The sequence below is a fragment of the Macrobrachium rosenbergii genome, chromosome 6 (assembly GCF_040412425.1).
Source record: "Macrobrachium rosenbergii isolate ZJJX-2024 chromosome 6, ASM4041242v1, whole genome shotgun sequence".
NCBI lineage: Eukaryota > Metazoa > Arthropoda > Malacostraca > Decapoda > Palaemonidae > Macrobrachium > Macrobrachium rosenbergii.
Window position 1 is genome coordinate 43,188,890 of NC_089746.1, and position 21,048 is coordinate 43,209,937.

Genomic DNA, 21,048 nt, shown 5'->3' on the forward strand with positions numbered 1-21,048 from the left:
TAGTAGTCCAGATGCTAGGACTGGCTGCTTAAATATCTTGAGTAAGTTAAGCCATAGTATAATTTGGATGAATTTGTAATATTAAAGAGTACACTAAAATACACAAGATAAAATGCAGTGACTTTTTACTTCTTTTTCAGTGTCGTATGATGATGCAGAATTAGTAGTGTTGCTTCAGTCATTAGTATTGGCCTGTCAAGGACGAGACAGTCAGGCCCTCTCTACGCTGAGTCAGCATTTAACCCCATTATTAGGTCTTGAGCACCTACATTTACTACACATATTAATAACAGAGATGAACAGAAGCTAGTTGTATCATAATTAAATCAAGCTACTATGACTCATTGATTAGATATGTATCTGTATCTTTATATTTTTAAAACAAAATGTGTAATTATTATTCTCATGTTTGATGTAAATGATTGAGGTGTATATTTCTTTGGAGACTGCAACGTCATTGTTCTGGGGTCGATTTTTATGTAATCATGCAACGATATATAAATAGAACGGCTTTAAAATTTATATGTGGTCTTGTGTATTTAACCTCACATAAGGTGTTAGTGATGCAACAGTGCAGAAAGGTACATGCTGTATAAGTATTGTATATCTTAAGTATATAATAATGATAATAATAATATTTTATCAAGGTTGTTTAATAAGACCACCGAGTCTAGTTTCGAGAGACACAGCACTAGTCGAAAATAGTGGCAGAGGAGAGTTGAAAAAGTTTGGCTGTTAGGAGATAAGAGACGAGTGAATGCATGAAAAAAGGTAGAAAGCAGTGCAGCTCTTGGGGGCTGAGCATGAAAGGCTGAATATAAATGGAAGATTGAAGGGGTATTAAACAAAAGAATGGAAAATTATACATAAATATGTAAGAGTACAGTATGTATAAGCCATTTTTACTGCATATCCTAAATATTATTTGTACTTATCAGTACTCAAAAAGTAAATGTCATTTCCTGAGTGAACATTTTCCCCGTTGCATGTGAATTCACTCATTTATATCAAGTGTTTCTTCCCAGTCACTTATAATGACCCTAGATAAAAATAGCATCATGATACTGTATATAAATTTTTTTTTACAGTGTTACGAAATTGCAATAATGTATCAGTCACGTATGATAACATGTCTTCCTCAAATTTGACATCACAGTAATACTTTATGTATGCACCTTAAGTCTTTTGGACTTATGGAACTGATTAGTTTTAGAGTAGGGAGGTAGGATGCTTACTTGCAAACACCTGTAACATTAGATAACATTAAATATTTTTAAAATTTTCAGAGAACAAGACACTGTCCTTCCTGTATTTATGTTAAAACAGCCTTTGGCAGCTCGATAATTGTTGGCCAGGAGGTAAGTTAATAAACGAAAGCTTTTTTCAGTCTTTGGACAGGTTTGCCTATTGCTCAAGAACCATTTTGTTGTAATTTATTGGTTAATCATTCCATTGTTAATTGAATACTTTGGCTCCTTTTCTCTTGGCTTAGATATTACACACTTATGAGCAGCAGCAACAATACCAGTCATCATGAAGATGCTCATGTTAAACTGTTTGGACGAATAGTGCCCCAAGAACTTTAAAAAGCACTCATTACATTTTATATAACCCAAGGTAGGAAAAGATAATTAAAAAAAACTTTAGGGTTACAATACTGTAATACTCTTCATATGAATGTCAAAACTAGATTGCATGTATAGTCATCCAACGCAGAAGCTTGAATTTCACTGTTGATAATGGGTAATAAATCTGTCATGCTGTGGAAAAAATTTATTGAAAAACAATTGAGAAAATGATTTATAATTCTTATAAAACTGCCAAGAAAAACAGGAGATGCAAAAGTAGGACTAAACCAATTCCCCTAAGCATTAATGAAACCTGGCTCAAATGACACTGGGCCATAATGAAGGATATATGTCAGCAGAGTAAAATTTAGAATAATTTAAGACTAAAGGTCATGACTTTCCCAAGGTCTGTATGAAAGGTTCTCATGTTGGGTATCCAGTGTTGGTCTGCCTTTACATTGGTGGGATTGGTCGATCTCCGCAGTCCACCTGGTTTGGAAAAAACAGAGTCATTGCTTAAACATAGTCTTAGCTTTGCTAAAAGTTAGCATCTGTTAGTACCTAGACATAAACCAGTTGTAAGGTTCTCACATGCTAATTTATTTTAACATCCAGATTATTCTGGTATATGTCTGTGTGAGTGTGTAATTACAAATAGATAGAAAGGTTCTGTGCAGTTTAATTTCATTTATGTTAATAAATCATCGGGAAAGGTTTTGGAATTTTAGAAAAAAGTTTTACTTTCTTTGTAAATTACCGATTAGTTTAAAAGAATCAACAAAGCAAGCGTTCTTCTCCACCACCCTTCACCAAGGTCACAGCAACTTGTGTTCCTGTCTTTATAGAGTATGGTTTTTGGCACTTTCTAATTAGTCCAAAAGGTATGAATTGTCACTCCCTTACCATTGAAGCCCAGTTGCAGATGCCAATAACATCATCCCACAGTGTACCCGCCTGACAGCTCTTGGAGTAGGCAGTTCCTCCTGAGCATTCACAGAATTTTGAGCAGTCTGAAGGGTCAGCCAGATACACAGGTGTAGGTGGGTCTTGGGCTGGGCAATTCTCAGAGACCGCAGTATCACATTTTATCATGGGGTCGTCTGACCATGCTGCGCACAGCATAGTGGTGAGTAATATCGCTGTTACTATTCTAAACATCTGGGCAAGAAATGAAAAGTACTGTATATTTTTATGCATGTATGTGTACATCAGTTATGCTGGGTGGATAGATATAACTTTCCACTGAAAGATCTTTAAAGTGGCATCAAATTCGGCAGCATTGTTGTTGTTGTTGTTATTAAACAGCAGAATAAATATCTATCCATTTGTCCAGCCAGACAAAGAGATTTGCAGTACTTGGAATTTTACATCACTCGGTAATGTCTTCTGCTTTTATTACTTCATAACATATAAGTGGTAAAATATATAAAAAAATACAGCAAGGCAAGGATTGAAGTAGAGAGGTTGATAACCACAAACTTATCTGTATATATATATATATATATATATATATATATATATATATATATATATATATATATATATATATATATATATATATATATATATATATATATATATATATATATATATATATGTATATACTGTATATATATATATATATATATGTATGTATTTACTGTATATATGTATATATATATATATATATATATATATATATATATATATATATATATATATATATATATATATATATATATATATATATATAATATATATATATATATAATATAATATATATAATATATATATATATATATATATATATATATATATATATATATATATATATATATATATATATATATATATATATATATATATATATATAATATACATATATATATATATATATATATATATATATATATATAATATATATATATATATATATATATAATATATATATATACATATATATATATATATATATATATATATATATATATATATATATATATATATATATATATATATATATAAGTTTGTGGTTATCAACCTCTCTACTTGAATCCTTGCCTGTATTTTTTTGTATATTTTGCTGTATTATTATATATATTTTATATATATATATATATATATTATATATATATATATATATATATATAATATATATATATATATATATGTATATATATATATATATATATATATATATATATATACATATACAGTATATATATATATATATATATATATATATATATATACATATATACAGTATAATATATATATATATATATATATATATATATATATATATATAATATATATATATATATATATATATATATATATATATATATATATATATATATATATATATATATATATATATATATATGTATGTATATGACCCCAACCTCTCATGGGGTCTACTTACACTAGTCTGGCTGCAGTACTGTGGGTCATGCTAAATAAGACATAGGGAGCAAATTTAACAATGATCTGTATTATCTAGAACTTACACAAGGGCCCAAGTGTCTAAGCAAACTAAAATCTATAGTAAACACGAGTTAGAGGTGGAGGGGGAAACCGACTGAGGCAGTGAGGGGATGCATGTCTTTCCCCTAACCTCGACAAAAACACTGCCACAAAAGGACGCTTTTTTGGTCATCTTCCTCCCGCCTTGTAATACCTCACAACCCCTGATTTCTTCTCTCCTGGACACGATTTGCCCTGGCACTTCTCCTTAGGCCTATCAGCCAATCGGTGCCAGGTGAAGTGACGCTATATCCCAACAAACTTTTGGGGGTTTCTGGGGGGAGGAAGATTCCCTCTAGGTCTGAGAGAAGATGACCGTTGACCAGTCGTGTATGGCGTCCTGCGACTGCTTCAGGGCTCTGGGGAATTCTTACAAGGACCGAGGAGGGCTTAGCACTCCCCTCCCAAGTCCTTTGTGTCCCTGTAAAGCTGCAGCTAACCCCCTGATCCTGCCAAGAGCCTCGTCCCTCGTGGTTACTATATGTATGGATGTATATATTATGTATATGCATATGTATATGAATATATATATATATATATATATATATATATATATATATATATATATATATATATATATATAATTATAGTATATAAATATATATAAATATTATATATATATATATATATATATATACAAAAGTTATATAAATAAATATATATATATATATATATATATATATATATATATATATATATATGAATAAAGTTATATAAATAAATATACAGTAAATATATATATATATATATATATATATATATATATATATATATATATATATATATATATATATATACTGTATATATGGACAAAAGTTACAACCACAAAGGAAAGAGTGAAACAATGTGACTTACGTCTTATTACCAAGACGGTCAGAGCTGTGACTATGTTTTGGTAATAAGACGTAAGTACTTAGCATCTCATTGTTTCACTCTTTCCTTCGTGGCTGTAATTTGTTCTTATAAATCATCACGTTTTTACCTTTTCATGATTTAAAATCAAACACACATATATAATATATATTTTATATGTACGTATGTGTATACTGTATGTATATATGTATATTATATTAAAGTATAATATATTATATAATAATATATGATATAATTCAGTATATAATATGTGTATAATATATACTGTATATAATATATATGTATATATGTGATGTATGTATATTCATGTATATACTGTATATATATATATATATATATATATATATATATATATATATATATATATATATATATATATATATATATATATATATATATATATATTTATATATATATATATATATATATATATATATATATATATATATATATATATATATATATATATATATATATATATATATATATATATATATATATATATATATATATATATATATATACATAATCAGACAGTACAACAAAAACTGGTCATAATTTTTTGTATGCTAGAACCGATGTTGCAGTAATTTTGACAGATTAAAATTAGTTTCCCTTCTGTCCACAGAATTAAAATAGACACTCCGATGGTGAAATATCTAAATGAATTTTATCATTTTGAGAATATACAAAAGATTAGAAGGAATTTTGCGGTTTCAGTGAAGAAGTAGTATATTAACCGGCAGTTTTGGAAAAAAAACTGGGTAAAGCGATTTACCTCGCTGATGAAAGTACTTCAGCTTTCTCCTCTGGTGTCGTATTTCGAGAAGAGAAAGTCTCGACATTTATATAGACGCCAGGACAGTTTTATCTTTGTGGGAACTTTCCCAGGTGCTTCGAAGGAGAATTGCATGAATAAAAATGACAAAAATTATCTGTGAATTCAACTCTTGCACTGATATTAAGGAAAAATGTCTTATCACGATTAATTTCTGAAGAATTATGGGTTTATTGGGCTAGATGCTTCCTTCTCAACTGTGCTTCTAAATGGTGATAATTTCTTACTATAATAAAACAGCTTTAACGAAGCAGTTACCCTGGTCGTTTTTTAAATAATGTGACATCATCACACGGTGAAATAGCTTTCCAAATGCCATAAGTCTAAGTCTTGCAGATGTTTAACTTGGCTGATTAAATAGTACATGAAGAAATTCCTTAGTGTTCAAAGAAGTTCTGAGGATCAGGGAATAAGTGATAAGTGAGAATGAAAATGTTTATTTGCCTGTTGAAAAATGAGACATATACCACCATACAAGAGACTCTGTAATTCCTAGATTCTTCTTTTAGGTTTCATATTAATTCCGGAACATATTTCGCAGTATATGAATTCCTTGTACATTTTTACACATTTTATATTCGTAACTACCCCTTTCTTTTGGCCAACGGACGTATTTTAGTTAAATGGGTTTTATGGAGGAATCTTCTTTGAAATATACGAAGTTGCAGACTCTACCGACGAGTAAGACATATTGAAAGCAGCCTGTCTCTCAAAAGATGTCTTGAAAATCGTGGATATTAGAACCTGTGACTTCTTTATCATCGTAAGTGAGGTCTCGAGAAGACATCATCGGTTAATGGCTTTCAGCTTGAGCTAGTGAAAGCGTGCCCTTTTCAGAAGTTTGGGATTCCATCACGAAATCTCCAATGTCGTTGCCTTCGGAGCCTTGGCCTTTCAGGGTGGCCCTAGAGTAAGCATATAGATTTGTGTCTTCTTCGCAATCCGGGCAAGGAGTCTGGAGGTCGAGAGAACGACCAAAGCGGAGATTGTAGTTGCGTCTGAACCTGTTAGCAAGTAGAATGTTAAATAATTAGTAGTTTAGAATGTTAAATAATTATATAGTTTAGGAATATAGAATATATATTATATATATATATATAAATGAAGAAAACTAAGATAAATAAAACTTACTTTCGTAGGTTCTTGCGGTATTTGCTGCCAGGCCGCAGGACGCTTTTGACATCTGTATCAAAGTCTTGTGTTTTATCGTCTCGAAGCCCGAAGCCGAATTGCAAGGGGCCTCCGTTCAGGGAAACCTGTCCCCTAACTGGTAGGCGTTGCCCAATGTCGTCACACACCTTTGGGTCAAATCTGGAAGCATAAAGTAGCACGCGGTAATGTAAGATTCACAAGTCAGCTAGTACGTAGGCCTAATGAATGATCATGAATAGGCCTAATGTGTTCATGGATAGGAGGCCTGAACAAGAAGGAACAGTCAGAGGAACCTTTACCTGAATCCTTCGTTTTCGATGCTTCTCTTGGCGACATCGAGGCTGCGTCTGAACCTGAGGAAATTGGGAGAAAAAATTAGCAATTGATAGGAAATTAATCACGTGTTTCGAGAAATTATTGTCAGTAACTTTATTTTTGTGGGAAACTTTCAATTGTATTAATACGAACCTTGGACCAGGTAATCAGAGAAATTAGGGAATAACAAAGGAAAAGAGAGAGAGAAACTCAAACAGTTAGAGTATAGGAAATTTGTAAAATACTGACAAAAGAAAAAACGCGCTTACGATGTAAATATCAAAAATCAGTTATTCAAAACGTTGACACTCAGAGATATGAAATAGAAAATGAATTAAGCAAAACACTGAAATTCAAGTTAATACAAAAGTAGTTACAAGTCACGACTCGGATATGAAGCCGCAATTGCCTTTGAACATCGAAATAAGGTAAACAACCAAATCAGTGAAAGAAGTAAAACAAAGCAAGCAGTGAAAGAGTCTGGGGCTGACCTGAGGGTGGGCGAGACGTAGACGACAGGGCAGAGGACCCTCTCGTTTTTGGGAACCACTTCCTGGGTGCCGTCAGGTCGCATGGAGACGACAATGGGAGGCCGGAAGACTGCTTGGATGATGCAAGGCAACGTTGCACAGAAGAGCCACGAGAGGACGTTCATTTCGCCTTAGGAATCCTGCAATTATTATTATTATTAGCAAAGGACTTGGTAAGAACCAAAAGGGTAGAAGGCTACTTCCCCCTGGCTTTACCCTCTCCAAGTAGAAAACGATATTGATATAGGCCTATGCAAATAGATATTGATATAGACCCATACATATAGATAGGTACTGATTTAGGCCTAAACATGCATATTGTTATTATGCTCTTAAGTCTTTCGAATGTCATTCATGTAGCCTGAGATATATCACAATAGACAGAAGACGAATTCAGTATTAGCTCATTTCTGAGAATATTTTCAGTAATTTTTGCAATGATCTTGCAGGAGAATGAATTTCCTGTAAAACTACAAACAGAACCACTTGAGATTATTGTAAAATGTCAGTCAATCAAAGAGAGATCTCACGTCCTTGCCTTACCTGAAGGGCGACTGGGCGAAGAAGACGTAGGGGAGAGGGGGTGAAAAAGCGACAGATAGAGGAAGAGAGACGCAGCAGAGTTTGTCGGAATGCGACAACTCTGTGGAAGAGGCGACAAATGCGACACTGCAGATTTCGGTGTCGGTTTTTATGGGTCGTCCGTCGAGTAAACCTGCGCAGTTAGGCCTTCCTTTCTAAACCCCCTTTCCTCTTCCTCCCTCACCATTCCCCTCCCTCAAATTGAGGGCGTGATTACCTATGATTGCAGAGACCATTGAAAGCCTAGGAATCCCTAGGCGCCATCACGCCCACTCAAAAAAGGGCGAAGAACCGAGATCGGGTGATGCCGGTAATTCTTGTCAGGTTTGAATGAGGTGAGGAAGATAATGTTGAGGAATATGAGGAGGAGAAGGAGGAGGAGAGTTGAAGGTCTTGAAGGAAATAGAAAGGCCTTATTAGCTCCCTTTATGGCAGTCATTTCTGAATTCTTATGTATATATTTTATTGCCTCCTAATAATTGTAATTCTTATCAGTAACGACTTTGAAGTCGATCCTGTAACTTGAAGTCTTCTTTGTTTTTGTGCCACCGACAACTTTGCATTGTCTCTTTGTCATCGTGAACTTCTTGAATTCCTTTTGTCACCGAGGACTACTTTATCATCGAAGACGTTTTATATCCCTTTATCATTGAGGACTTCTTATATCCCAGTAACACTGGAGACTTCTTAAGTCCATTTATTGTCAAAGACGTATGTGGAAGACTCACTTTGCACTTTTATATGAAGAATCAGTCTTTTATCTCTGAGTACATCTTATACCCCTGTATCACTGGGGACTTTCAGTGTCCCTTTATCAACAAAGGATTCTGATGTCCCTTTATCATTGAAGAATTCTATATGTCCCTTTGTCATAGACGAATTTTGATCTCCCTTTGTTATTGAAGAATTCTGATGTCCCTTTGTCGATGAAGAATTTTGATGTCCCTTTATCATCGAAAAATTCTGATGTCCCCTTATCATCGAAGAATTCTGATGTTAATTATCATTTTGATGTCCTTTTATCATAAAAGAATTCTGATATCCCTTTGTCACTGAAGAATTTTGATGTACATTTATCATCGAAGAATTCTGATGTCCCTTTATCATCCAAGAATTCTGATGTCCCTTTATCATAGAAGAATTGTGATGTCCCTTTATTATAGAAGAATTCTGATGTCCCTTGGTCACTGAAGAATTCTGATGTATCTTTATCGTCGGAAAATTCTGACGTCCCGTTATCATCGAAAAATTCTGGTATCCCTTTATCACAGAAGAATTCTATTATCCTTGTACCATAGAAGAATTCTGATGTTCATTTTCAGTGAAGAATTGTGATGTCCCTTTATCTTCAAAGAATTTTGATCTCCCTCGGTCACTGAACAATTCTGATGTCCCTTTATCATCGAAAAATTCTGACCTAACTTTATCGTCGAAGAATTTTAATGTTTCATTATCTTCGAAGGATTCTGATGTCCTTTTATCATCGAAGAATTCTGATGTCTCTTTATCATCAAAGAATTCTGTTGTCCCTTTATCATCGAAGAATTCTCATGTCCCTTTATCATCGAAGAATTCTGATATCCCATTATCATCATAGAATTTTGATCTCCCTATGTCATTGAAGAATTCTGATGTCCCTTTATCATCGAAAAATTCTGGCATCTCTTTATCCTCGAAGAATTGTGATGTCCTTTTATCATCGAAGAATTCTGATGTCCTTTTATCATAGAAGAATTCTGATGTCCCCTTAATATTGATTAATCCTGGTTCACTTTCATGAATGGATTCCTTCACCCTTGTCGTAATTCGGTTAAGTCAAATAAAGATATGAGCAAGCAACTGAGGATGGACGATTTTTATGGAAGAAAATTCGAGAAAAAAGGAATCATTAGATTTGCTTTTTCATAATCAAAATGAGAAAGAAAAGGCTTAAAAGTAAAAAAGAAGAAGCTTACGTACAACACTGAAAAAAGACCACACAAGCAAATTGAGGTGCCGTTACAAGGGCAAAGTTTCTGACGCGCAGGTGACTTGAGTTCAATGTATTTTCTAGTAAGGGAAACGTGAAATTTCCCCTGCATTGCCTCAGGCACCCTTCATAGTGCTTGAACGATCGTTCTTGTTGCATACACTTTTTGATGATCCACTTTTGGTATCAATGGAAAACGAGTATGTGAACAGGAATATTCTGCTGTATTGCTTGGCTTTTATCTTTTCATTATGCTGGCAGTTAACGGGAGAATAATTATGAGTATTAAACACGAGAAATGTTTACATGGAGACTCAAACATGAAGGATGACAACCGAATGAAAGGAATTACGTGAAGAATCATGTCGATTAGCCTTAGTCTATAGGACTTCGATATTTTTCCAGGTATGGGACTGCTGTGATGCAGGCGAGAGAGGCATTAGCCTTGAGGCCTTCTTTTGTTTTGATGTGACTGAAAACTTTGCAGTTGTCCCTTTGTCATGAAGGACTTCTTTGCTTGCCTTTATCACCAAGGACTACCTATTTCCTTTTATGATCGAAGACTTAAATTCATTCAGCCTTGAAGCAGGATGTTTAGACAAGATGTTTCCGTAGAAGAGAGGGACCTCAGAGCTGAAGCCTGCACCTGGGCCTTGGATAAGTTTCCATGAAGTTCTGGATGAGTTTTATCTGATAAGACCTCCACGGGTATTTGACGACGCTCTGTTCAAACCTCCACAGACTCTCAAGATAATTGTCCTGTAGTCCCAAGTCCATGCATGATCCTCTTGCTCAACATGAACCACAAATCAGAGCATTAGGAAACAATGTATAGTAGGTTTGTTGAGATTCTCATGTACGTTTTAAAAGTAAGTATTCCTACCGGTAATAACATGCAATCGCTTCTTTTAGAAGGCATTATAAGTATGAATTCACACAAATCTAATGATGATAATCTCATCTGTGGCTTCTGAGAAACATTCCCGATCTTTGCCCCATTTCAGAGGTGTTTCAATTAAGAATTAATATACTTAACTACCTTCAAGCTGAACTCACAGACATCAGATTCGGTTCAGGTGATTTCTCCCACTCAGGGCCTACTTATTCTCACTCAACCTAGAATTTCAGTGCTCTTCCGACTAGTAAAATCCAATTAATTTCCTTGTCCTCATCTTTGTAGAGTGGAAGTAGAAGGTGAAAACTCGCTCCAGCGACCTCTGTACCCTCATTGGCTAACTTCAACTTATTGTTGACTTAAAAAACACGGACTTTGCAACCTCTGGAATCTTGGGAAGAGAATATCGTTCTGGTCATTTCACAAAGAGTTTGAGAACAATTTGTGAAGTAGCTATATTCATTATATCACTGTTAATAGGTTGGCCATCTTGTGAAAAGACCGTGCTCCTGATTGTTTGGTACGAGTTCTGATGGTTTTTAAGAACGACATAATTGTGGTTAATTTTGTAAATAAGCTGGCCATTTGAGAAACAGTATTGTTGTTGTCATTTTGCAAATGTGCTGGTCATTCTGCAAAAGGCAATTCATGTGCTATTCTGTTTGCAAAAAAAATATTAATAATATTAAAGTATTTTGTTGATATTTCAAATAGGCTCTTCAGTTTTCAAAATTGCATATTTGAGTTCATTGCTGGCTTCCTTTGAATTTCTTGTAATCCTTACGATTATAACTTTACCATGACTCTCCCCCTGATTTAAAGCAGCTAATATCAAAAGCAAAACTCAAAATAGGCTTAGGAAAGGTTCTTAGCAGTGTCTAAACGCCACAACCATGTCTCAAATGGTACTGGCTGTTGGAAATCCTGGTTACCAGGACAGTTGTGATTACGCTTGAAATCTTATGGTAGAGCATTATAAAGGTTCATTGCTGAGGTGCGAGTGGTTGTTTGGTATTCAGAAATAGTCGCTGACGGATTCTAAGTTATTGGAAACCTTCTAGATTAGACTGTTCCTGTTGAAAGTCTCTTACTGTATTCTAGCGTGGAACTTCTCGTCTTGTAAGCATTTCTGTTTTAATCATTTACAGAATGAAGCTACAGACGTTCAAAGGAAGATATGTAACTGAGTCAGATGTAGGGAGAATAACGAAAGCAACCATGCATAATGGGAGAAGAAACAAACACAAATCACAATCAAAATAGAAATGATGAAGAAAACTACAAGGGAAAGGCAGACAATAGATCACTAGCAGCAACATCTAATAACAGGACTTCAGAAGGAACATTATGTTTGAAGAGGAAACGACAAGACGATGCTTGATAAAACTGGAAGCAAAGCAGCATGTCAAGAAACATTTGCATATGAAGAAGGATGAGACTTAACAGACAAAAGACCTTCAAGAGAAGAAAAGGCGAATTTCATGTCCAGAGACTGAGAGCTACCCACTTCCCTAAAAATGGTTCATCTTTTGAAAGGTGTTTTCTTAGCAGTGCCTGCATGGCAAAGAAGGTTCAAGAAATAAACAGGATAAATGAGAGCTTTATTTGCCTATTGTAAGATGAACAAAATATTAAACCATCATACGAGAGACTTTACAGTGCAGTTATTGCGTCTTAGGCGTGCTAATGATTCCAAACATCAGCAGTCAATGAAAGCACATTTACTACTCTTTAGCTTGAGCACGGATTTACAGTAATAGTAAATAGCCGTATATTATGACTACCAGACTATAAAAAATTTAGAAATTGGATCTTAAAACTTTGAAATTTGATCTTACTTGTCCATTAATACATCAAGAGATTTCTTAAGAACGTTTATTTGCTTGTTGAAAGATGAGATTTATACCACCGTACGAGAGACCCAGCAATTCCTAGATTCTTCTTATTTTAGGTTTTCTATTTAGTCCGGAACATATTTAGTAGTACATGTATTCCTTGTATATTTACACATTTTATATTCGCATTTGCCCCTTTCTTTGACCAACGGGTTTATTTTAGTTAAATAGGTTTTACGGAGGAATCTTCTTTGAAATATACGAAATTGCAGACTATACCGACGAGTAAGACATCTTGAAAGCAGCCTCTCTCTCAAAAGATGTCTTGAGAATCGTGGACAGTAGAACCTGTGACCTCTTTATCATCGTAAGTGAGGTCTCGAGAAGACATCATCGGTTAATGGCTTTCAGCTTGAGTTGGTGAAGGCTCGCCCTATTCAGACGGTTGGGATTCCATCAAGAAATCTCCAATGTCGTTGTCTTCGAAGTCTTGGGCTTTCGTGGTGGCGCTGGAGTAAGCGTGTAGATTTTTTTCTTCTTCGCAATCCGGGCAAGGAGTCTGGAGGTCGAGAGAACGACCAAAGCGGAGATTGTAGTTGCGTCTGAACCTGTTAGCAAAAAGAATGTTAAATAATTAGTAGTTTAGCAATCAAGAATATTATTATATATATAAATGAAGAAAACAAAGATAAATAAAACTTACTTTCGTATGTTCTTGCGGTATTTGCTGCCAGGCCGCAGGACGCTTTTGACCTCAGCATCGAAGTCTTTTGTTTCGTCGTCTCGAAGACCGAAGCCGAATTGCAAGGGACCCCCGTTCAGGGAAACCTGTCCCCTAACTGGTAGGCGTTGCCCAATGTCGTCACACACCGCTGGGTCAAATCTGGAAGTATAGAGTAGCACGCTGTATTGTAAGATTTACAAGTCAGCTAGTACGTAGGCCTAATGAATAATGAATGATCATGAATAGGCCTAATGTGTTCATGGACAGGAGGCCTGAACGAGAAGGAACAGTCGAGGAACATTTACCTGATTCCTTCGTTTTCGATGCTTCTCTTGGCGACATCGAGGCTGCGTCTGAACCTGAGGAAATTTGGAGAGAAAATGAGAAATTAATAGGAAATTAATCACGTGTTTCGAGAAATTATTGTCAGTAACTTCATTTTTGTGGGAAACTTTCAATTGTATTAATACGAACCTTGGATGAGGTAACTAGAGAAATTAGTGAATAACAAAGGAAAAAGAGAGAAACTCAAACAGTTAAGAGAGTATAGGTAATTTGTAAAATACTGACAAATGAAAAAACGCGCTTACGATGTAAATAGTAAAAATCAGTTATTAAAAACGTTGACACTCAGAGATATGAAATAAAAAATGAACGCTTCCATCTGGAATTAAGCAAAACACTGAAATTCAAGTTAATACAAAAGTAGTTACAAGTCACGACTCGGATATGAAGCCGCAATTGCCTTTGAACATCGAAATAAGGTAAACAACCAAATCAGTGAAAGAAATAAAACAAAGCAAGCAGTGAAAGAGTCTGGGGCTGACCTGAGGGTGGGCGAGACGTAAACGACAGGGCAGAGGACCCTCTCGTTTTTTGGGAACCACTTCCTGGGCGCTGTCAGGTCGCATGGAGACGACAATGGGAGGCCGGAAGACGGCTTGGATGATGCAAGGCAACGTTGCACAGAAGAGCCACGAGAGGACGTTCATTTCGCCTTAGGAATCCTGCAATTATTATTATTATATTAATATTATTATTATTAGCAAAGGACTTGGTAAGAACCAAAAGGGTAGAAGGCTACTTCTTCCCCCTGGCTTTACCCGCTGCAAGTAGAAAACGGTATTGATATAGGTCTATGCAAATAGATATTGAAATAGACCTATACATATAGATAGGTACTGATTTAGGCCTAAACATGCATATTGTTATTGTACTCTTAAGTCTTTCGAATATCATTCATGTAGCCTGAGATATATCACAGTAAACAGAAGACGAATTTCAGTATTAACACAATGTTAGCTCATTTCTTAGAAATTTTCAGTAATTTTTCAGATCTTATTTTTTAATTATCTCAAACAGAACCACTTGAGATTATTGTAAAATGTCAGTCAATCAAAGAGAGATCTGACGTCCTTGCCTTACCTGAAGGGCGACTGGGCGAAGAAGACGTAGGGGAGAGCGGGTGAAAAAGCGACAGACGGAGGAAGAGACGCAGCAGAGTTTGTCGGAATGCGACAACTCTGTGGAAGAGGCGACAAATGCGACACTGCAGATTTTGGTGTCGGTTTTTATGGGTCGTCCGTCGAGTAAACCTGCGCAGTTAGGCCTTCCTTTCTAAACCCCCTTCCTCTTTCTTCCCTCACCCTTCCCTCTCCCCTCAAATTGAGGGCGTGATTACCTATGATTGCAGAGACCATTGAAAGCCTAGGAATCCCTAGGCGCCATCACGCCCACTCAAAAAAGGGCGAAGAACCGAGATCGGGTGATGCCGGTAATTCTCGTCAGGTTTGAATGAGGTGAGGAAGATAATATTGAGGAAGAGAAGGAGGAGGAGAGTTGAGGGTCTTGAAGGAAATAGGAAGACCTTATTAGCTCCCTTTATGGCAGTCATTTCTGAATTCTTATGTATATATTTGATTGCCTCCTAATAATTGTAATTTCATCAGTAACGACCTTTGAAGTCGATCCTGTAACTTGAAGTCTTCTTTGTTTTTGTGCCACCGACAACTTTTGCATTGTCTCTTTGTCATCGTGAACTTCTTAAATTCCTTTTGTCACCGAGGACTACTTTATCATCGAAGACGTTTTATATCCCTTTATCATTGAGGACTTTTTATATCCCAGTAACACTGGAGACTTCTTAAGTCCTTTTATTGTCAAAGACGTATGTGGAAGACTCACTTTGCACTTTTATATAAAGAATCAGTCCTTTATCTCTGAGTACATCTTATACCTCTGTATCACTGGGGACTTTCTGTGTCCTTTATCAACAAAGGATTCTGATATCCCTTTATCATTGAAGAATTCTATATGTCCCTTTGTCACAGACGAATTTTGATCTCCCTTTGTTATTGAAGAACTCTGATGTCCCTTTGTCAATGAAGAATTCTGATGTCCCTTTATCATCGAAAAATTCTGATGTCCCCTTGTCATGGAAGAATTCCGATGTTAATTATCATTTTAATGTCCTTTTATCATCAAAGAATTTTGATGTCCCTTTGTCACTGAAGAATTTTGATGCCCCTCTGCCATTGAAGAATTTTGATGTCCATTTATCATCGAAGAATTCTGGTATCCCTTCTTCATAGAAGGCTTTTGATGTCCCTTTTTCATAGAAGGCTTCTGATGTCTCTTTATCATCGAAGAATTCTGATGTCCCTTTATCATAGAAGAATTTCGATGTCCCTTTATTGTAGAAGAATTCTGATGTCCCTTGGTCACTGAAGAATTCTGATGTATCTTTATCGTCGGACAATTCTGACATCCCACTATCATCGAAAAATTCTGGTATCCCTTTATCACAGAAGAATTCTATTATCCCTTTATCTTCACAGAATTTTGATCTCCCTTGGTCACTGAACAATTCTGATGTCCCTTTATCATTGAAAAATTCTGATGTAACTTTATCGTCGAAGAATTTTAATGTTTCATTATCATCGAAGGATTCTGATGTCCTTTATCATCGAAGAATTCTGATGTCCCTTTATCATCAAAGAATTCTGTTGTCCCTTTATCATCGAAGAATTCTCATGTCCCTTTATCATCGAAGAATTCTGATATCCCATTATCATTAAAGAATTTTGATCTCCTTTTGTCATTGAAGAATTCTGATGTCCCTTTATTATCGAAAAATTTTGGCATCTCTTTATCCTCGAAGAATTCTGATGTCCCTTTATCATAGAAGAATTCTGATGTCCTTTAATATTGATTAATTCTGGTTCACTTTATTGAATGGATTCCTGGTTCACCCTTGTCGTAATTCTGTTAAGTCAAATAAAGATATGAGTAAGCAACTGAGGATGGACGATTTTAATGGAAGAAAATTCGAGAAAAAAAAGAATCATTAGATTCGCTTTTTCATAATCAAAATGAGAAAGAAAGGGCTTAAAATTAAAAGAAGCTTACGTACAACACTGAAAAAAGACCACACCGGCAAATTGAAGTGCCGTTACAAGGGCAAAGTTTCTGACGCGCTGGTGACTTGAGTTCAATGTATTTTCTAGTAAGGGAAACGTGAAATTCCCCCTGCATTGCCGCAGGCACCCTTAATAGTGCTTGAACGATCGTTCTTGTTGCATACACTTTTTGATGATCCACGTTTGGTATCAACGGAAAACGAGTATGTGAACAGGAATATTCTGCTGTATTGCTTTGCTTTTATCTTTTCATTATGCTGGCAGTTAACGGGAGAATAATTATGAGTACTAAACACGAGAAATATTTACATGAAGACTCAAACATGAAGGATGACAACCGAATGAAAGGAATTACGTGAAGAATCATGTCGATTAGCCTTAGTCTACAGGCCCTCGATATTTTTCAAGGTATGGGACTGCTGTGATGCAGGCGAGAGAGCTGGCTGTTGGAGGCCTTTAGCCTCGAGGCCTTCTTTTATTTTGATGTGATTGAAAACTTTGCAGTTGTCCCTTTGTCATGAAGGACTTCTTTGCTTGCCTTTATCACCAAGGACTACCTATTTCCTTTTATGATCGAAGACTTAAATTCATTCAGCCTTGAAGCAGGATGTTTAGCCAAGATGTTTCCGTAGAAGAGAGGGACCTCAGAGCTGAAGCCTGCACCTGGGCCTTGGATAAGTTTCCATGAAGTTCTGGATGAGTTTTATCTGATAAGTCTCCATGGGTATTTGACGACGCTCTGTTCAAACCTCCACAGACTCTCAAGATAATTGTCCTGTAGTCCCAAGTCCATGCATGACCCTCTTGCTCAACATGAACCACAAATCAGCGCATTAGGAAACAATATATAGTAGGTTTGTTGAGATTCTCATGTACATTTTAAACTTAAAAGTATCTTAGTTTACTTTTCTACCGGTAATAACATGCAATCGCTCCTTTTAGAAGGCATTATAAGTATGAATTCACACAAATTTAATGATGATAATCTCATCTGTGGCCTTCTGAGGAATATGTTCCCTATCTTTGCCCCATTTCAGAGGTGTTTCAATTAAGTATTAATATACTTAACTGCCTTCAAGCTGAACTGACAGTCATCAGATTCAGTTCAAGTGATTTCTCCCACTCAGGGCCTACTTCTTCTCACTCAACCCAGAATTTCAGTGCTCTTCCGACTAGTAAAATCCACTTAATTTCCTTGGCCCTCCTCTTTGTAGTGTGAATAGGTGGTGGAAACTCACCCCAACAACCTTCTGTACCCTCATTGGCTAACTTCAACTTATTGTTGACTTGAAAAACACGGCCTTTGCAGCCTCTGGAATCTTGGGAAGAGAATATCATTCATCATTTACAAGAGTTTGAGAACAATTTGTGAAGTGGCTATTCATTATATCACTGTTAATGGGTTGGCCATCTTGTGAAAAAGACCGTGCTCCTGATTGTTTTTGGTATGAGTACTGATGGTTTTTAAGAACGACATAATGTGGTTAATTTTGTAAATAAGCTGGCTATTTGACAAACAGTATTGTTGTCACCATTTTGCAAATGTGCTGGTCATTCTGCAAAGGCAATTCATCTGCTATTCTGTTTGCAAAAAAATTATTAATTATATTAAAACATCTTTTCGATATTACAAATAGGCGCATCAGTTTTCAAAATTGCATAATTGAGTTCATTGCTGGCTTCCTTAGAATTGCTTGTAATCCTAAAGATTATAACTTTACCATGACTTTCCCGCTGATTTAAAGCAGCTAATATCAAAAGCAAAAACTCAAAATACGCTTATTAAAGGTTCTTAGCAGTGTGTCTAAACGCCACAACCATGTCTCAAGTGATATTGGCTGGTGGAAATCCTGGTTACCAGGACAGTTGTGATTACGCTTGAAATCATATGGTAGAGCATTGTAAAGGTTCATTGCTGAGGTGCGAGTGGTTGTTTGGTATTGAAAAATAGTCGCTGACGGATTCTAAGTTATTGGAAACCTTCTAGATTAGACTGTTCCTGTTGAAAGTCTCTTCCTGTATTCTAGCGTGGAACTTCTCGTCTTGTAAGCATTTCTGTTTTAATCATTTACAGAATGAAACTACAGACGTTCAAAGGAAGATATGTAACTGAGTCAGATGTAGGAGAATAACGAAAGCAACCATGCATAATGGGAGAACAAACAAACACAAATCACAATCAAAATAGAAATGATGAAGAAAACTGCAAGGGGAAAGGCAGACAATAGATCACTAGCAGCAACACCTAATAACAGGACTTCAGAAGGAACATTATGTTTGAAGAGGAAACGACAAGACGATCTTGATAAAACTGGAGGTAAAGCAGCATGTCAAGAAACATTTGCATACGAAGAAGGATGAGACCTAACAGATAAAAGACCTTCAAGAGAAGAAAAGGCGAACTTCATGCCCAGAGACTCAAAGCTACCCACTTCCCTAAAAATGGTTATTCTTTTTAAAGGTGTTTTCCTAGCAGTGCCTGCATGGCAAAGAAGGTTCAAGAAATAAACAGGATAAATGAGAGCTTTATTTGCCTGTTGTAAGATGAAAAAGATATTAAACCATCATACGAGAGACTTTACAGTGCAGTTATTGCGTCTTAGGCGTGCTAATGTTTCCAAACATCAGCAGTCAATGAAAGCACATTTACTTTCTTTTTGAGCACGGATTTACAGTAATAATAAATAGCCGTATATTATGACTACCAGACTATAAAAAGCTTAGGAATTGGATCTTAAAACTTTGAAATTTGATCTTACTTGTCCATTAATACACCAAGAGATTTCTTATGAACGTTTATTTGCCTGTTGAAAGATGAGACATACTACCGTACGAGGGACCCACTAATTCGTAGATTCTTCTTATTTTAGGTTTCCTATTAAGTCCGGAACATATTTAGTAGTATATGTATTCCTTGTATATTTACACATTTTATATTCGTAATTTGCCCCTATTTTTGACCAACGGGTTTATTTTAGTTAAATAGGTTTTACGGAGGAATCTTATTTGAAATAAACGAAGTTGCAGACTATACCGACGAGTAACACATCTTGAAAGCAGCTCTCTCTCTCTCAAAAGATGTCTTGAGAATCGTGGACAGTAGAACCTGTGACTCTTTATCATCGTAAGTGAGGTCTTGAGAAGACATCATCGGTTAATGGCTTTCAGCTTGAGTTGGTGAAGGCTCGCCCAGTTCAGAAGGTTGGGATTCCATCACGAAATCTCCATTGTCGTTGCCTTCGAAGTCTTGGGCTTTCATGGAGGCCCTGGAGTAAGCGTGTAGATTTTTTTCTTCTTCGCAATCCGGGCAAGGAGTCTGGAGGTCGAGAGAACGACCAAAGCGGAGATTGTAGTTGCGTCTGAACCTGTTAGCAAGTAGAATGTTAAATAATTAGTAGTTTAGCAATCAAGAGTTTATTATTATTATATGTATAAATCAACAAAACAAAGATATGCAGAACTTACTTTCGTAGGTTCTTGCGGTATTTGCTGCCAGGCCGCAGGACGCTTTTGACCTCAGCATCGAAGTCTTTTGTTTCGTCGTCTCGAAGACCGAAGCCGAATTGCAAGGGACCCCCGTTCAGGGAAACCTGTCCCCTAACTGGTAGGCGTTGCCCAATGTCGTCACACACCTCTGGGTCAAATCTGGAAGATATAAAGTAGCATGCTGTATTGTAAGATTTCAGTCAAGTCAGGCCTAATGAATAATGAATAATCATGAATAGGCCTAATGTGTTCATGGACAGGAGGCCTGAACGAGAAGGAACAGTCGAGGAACATTTACCTGATTCCTTCGTTTTCGATGCTTCTCTTGACGACATCGAGGCTGCGTCGGAACCTGAG

At 35.8% G+C, this 21,048-nt stretch overlaps 3 protein-coding genes across 6 annotated transcripts in view; 1 reads left to right on the forward strand and 2 right to left on the reverse strand.

Annotated features, from left to right (window-relative positions):
- The window catches only part of LOC136839497 (40-kDa huntingtin-associated protein-like), a 97,311-nt gene that overhangs the window by 10,590 nt on the left and 65,673 nt on the right, over nt 1–21,048 (forward strand). Inside the window, exons 8-9 of one of the 3 annotated variants that reach the window (XM_067105639.1) lie at nt 1,287–1,358; nt 12,376–12,468. In XM_067105639.1, the coding sequence (XP_066961740.1) occupies nt 1,287–1,321 (35 nt within the window). In that variant the 3' untranslated portion in view covers nt 1,322–1,358; nt 12,376–12,468. Of the gene's footprint in view, nt 1–140; nt 523–1,286; nt 1,359–12,375; nt 12,469–21,048 lie in introns of those variants that run through there. The other 2 variants (XM_067105638.1, XM_067105640.1) reach the window with 2 other exon arrangements.
- LOC136839498 (peritrophin-1-like) lies at nt 1,987–5,794 on the reverse strand. Of its 2 annotated transcripts, none has more exons than XM_067105641.1 (3): nt 5,725–5,794; nt 2,472–2,726; nt 1,987–2,057 (listed from the first exon to the last, which is right to left on the reverse strand). In XM_067105641.1, the coding sequence occupies exons 2-3, from the start codon at nt 2,724–2,726 to the stop codon at nt 2,022–2,024; spliced, it is 291 nt and encodes a 96-aa protein (XP_066961742.1). In that variant the 5' UTR covers nt 5,725–5,794; the 3' UTR covers nt 1,987–2,021. The 2 variants fall into 2 exon arrangements, with proteins under 2 accessions (XP_066961742.1, XP_066961743.1); XM_067105642.1 differs by having other exon boundaries at nt 2,472–2,747; nt 5,725–5,757.
- Nucleotides 6,202–8,449, reverse strand: LOC136839774 (uncharacterized). Its single transcript, XM_067106109.1, has 5 exons — nt 8,325–8,449; nt 7,743–7,921; nt 7,236–7,289; nt 6,916–7,095; nt 6,202–6,788 (listed from the first exon to the last, which is right to left on the reverse strand). Exons 2-5 carry the CDS (start codon nt 7,904–7,906, stop codon nt 6,578–6,580), a joined length of 609 nt encoding a protein of 202 aa, XP_066962210.1. The 5' UTR covers nt 7,907–7,921; nt 8,325–8,449; the 3' UTR covers nt 6,202–6,577.

Bases quoted from the DNA above. Each gene is read 5' to 3' on its own strand.
- LOC136839498 (XM_067105641.1), bottom strand. From the start codon at position 2,726: ATGTTTAGAATAGTAACAGCGATATTACTCACCACTATGCTGTGCGCA. The intron at 2,058-2,471 runs GTAAGGGAGTGA...TTTCCAAACCAG, and splicing joins TCTGCAACTGGGCTTCAATG to GTGGACTGCGGAGATCGACC.
- LOC136839774 (XM_067106109.1), bottom strand. From the start codon at position 7,906: ATGAACGTCCTCTCGTGGCTCTTCTGTGCAACGTTGCCTTGCATCATC. The intron at 7,290-7,742 runs GTCAGCCCCAGA...CAATTTCCTCAG, and splicing joins TACGTCTCGCCCACCCTCAG to GTTCAGACGCAGCCTCGATG. The intron at 6,789-6,915 runs GTAAGTTTTATT...ACTTGCTAACAG, and splicing joins TACCGCAAGAACCTACGAAA to GTTCAGACGCAACTACAATC.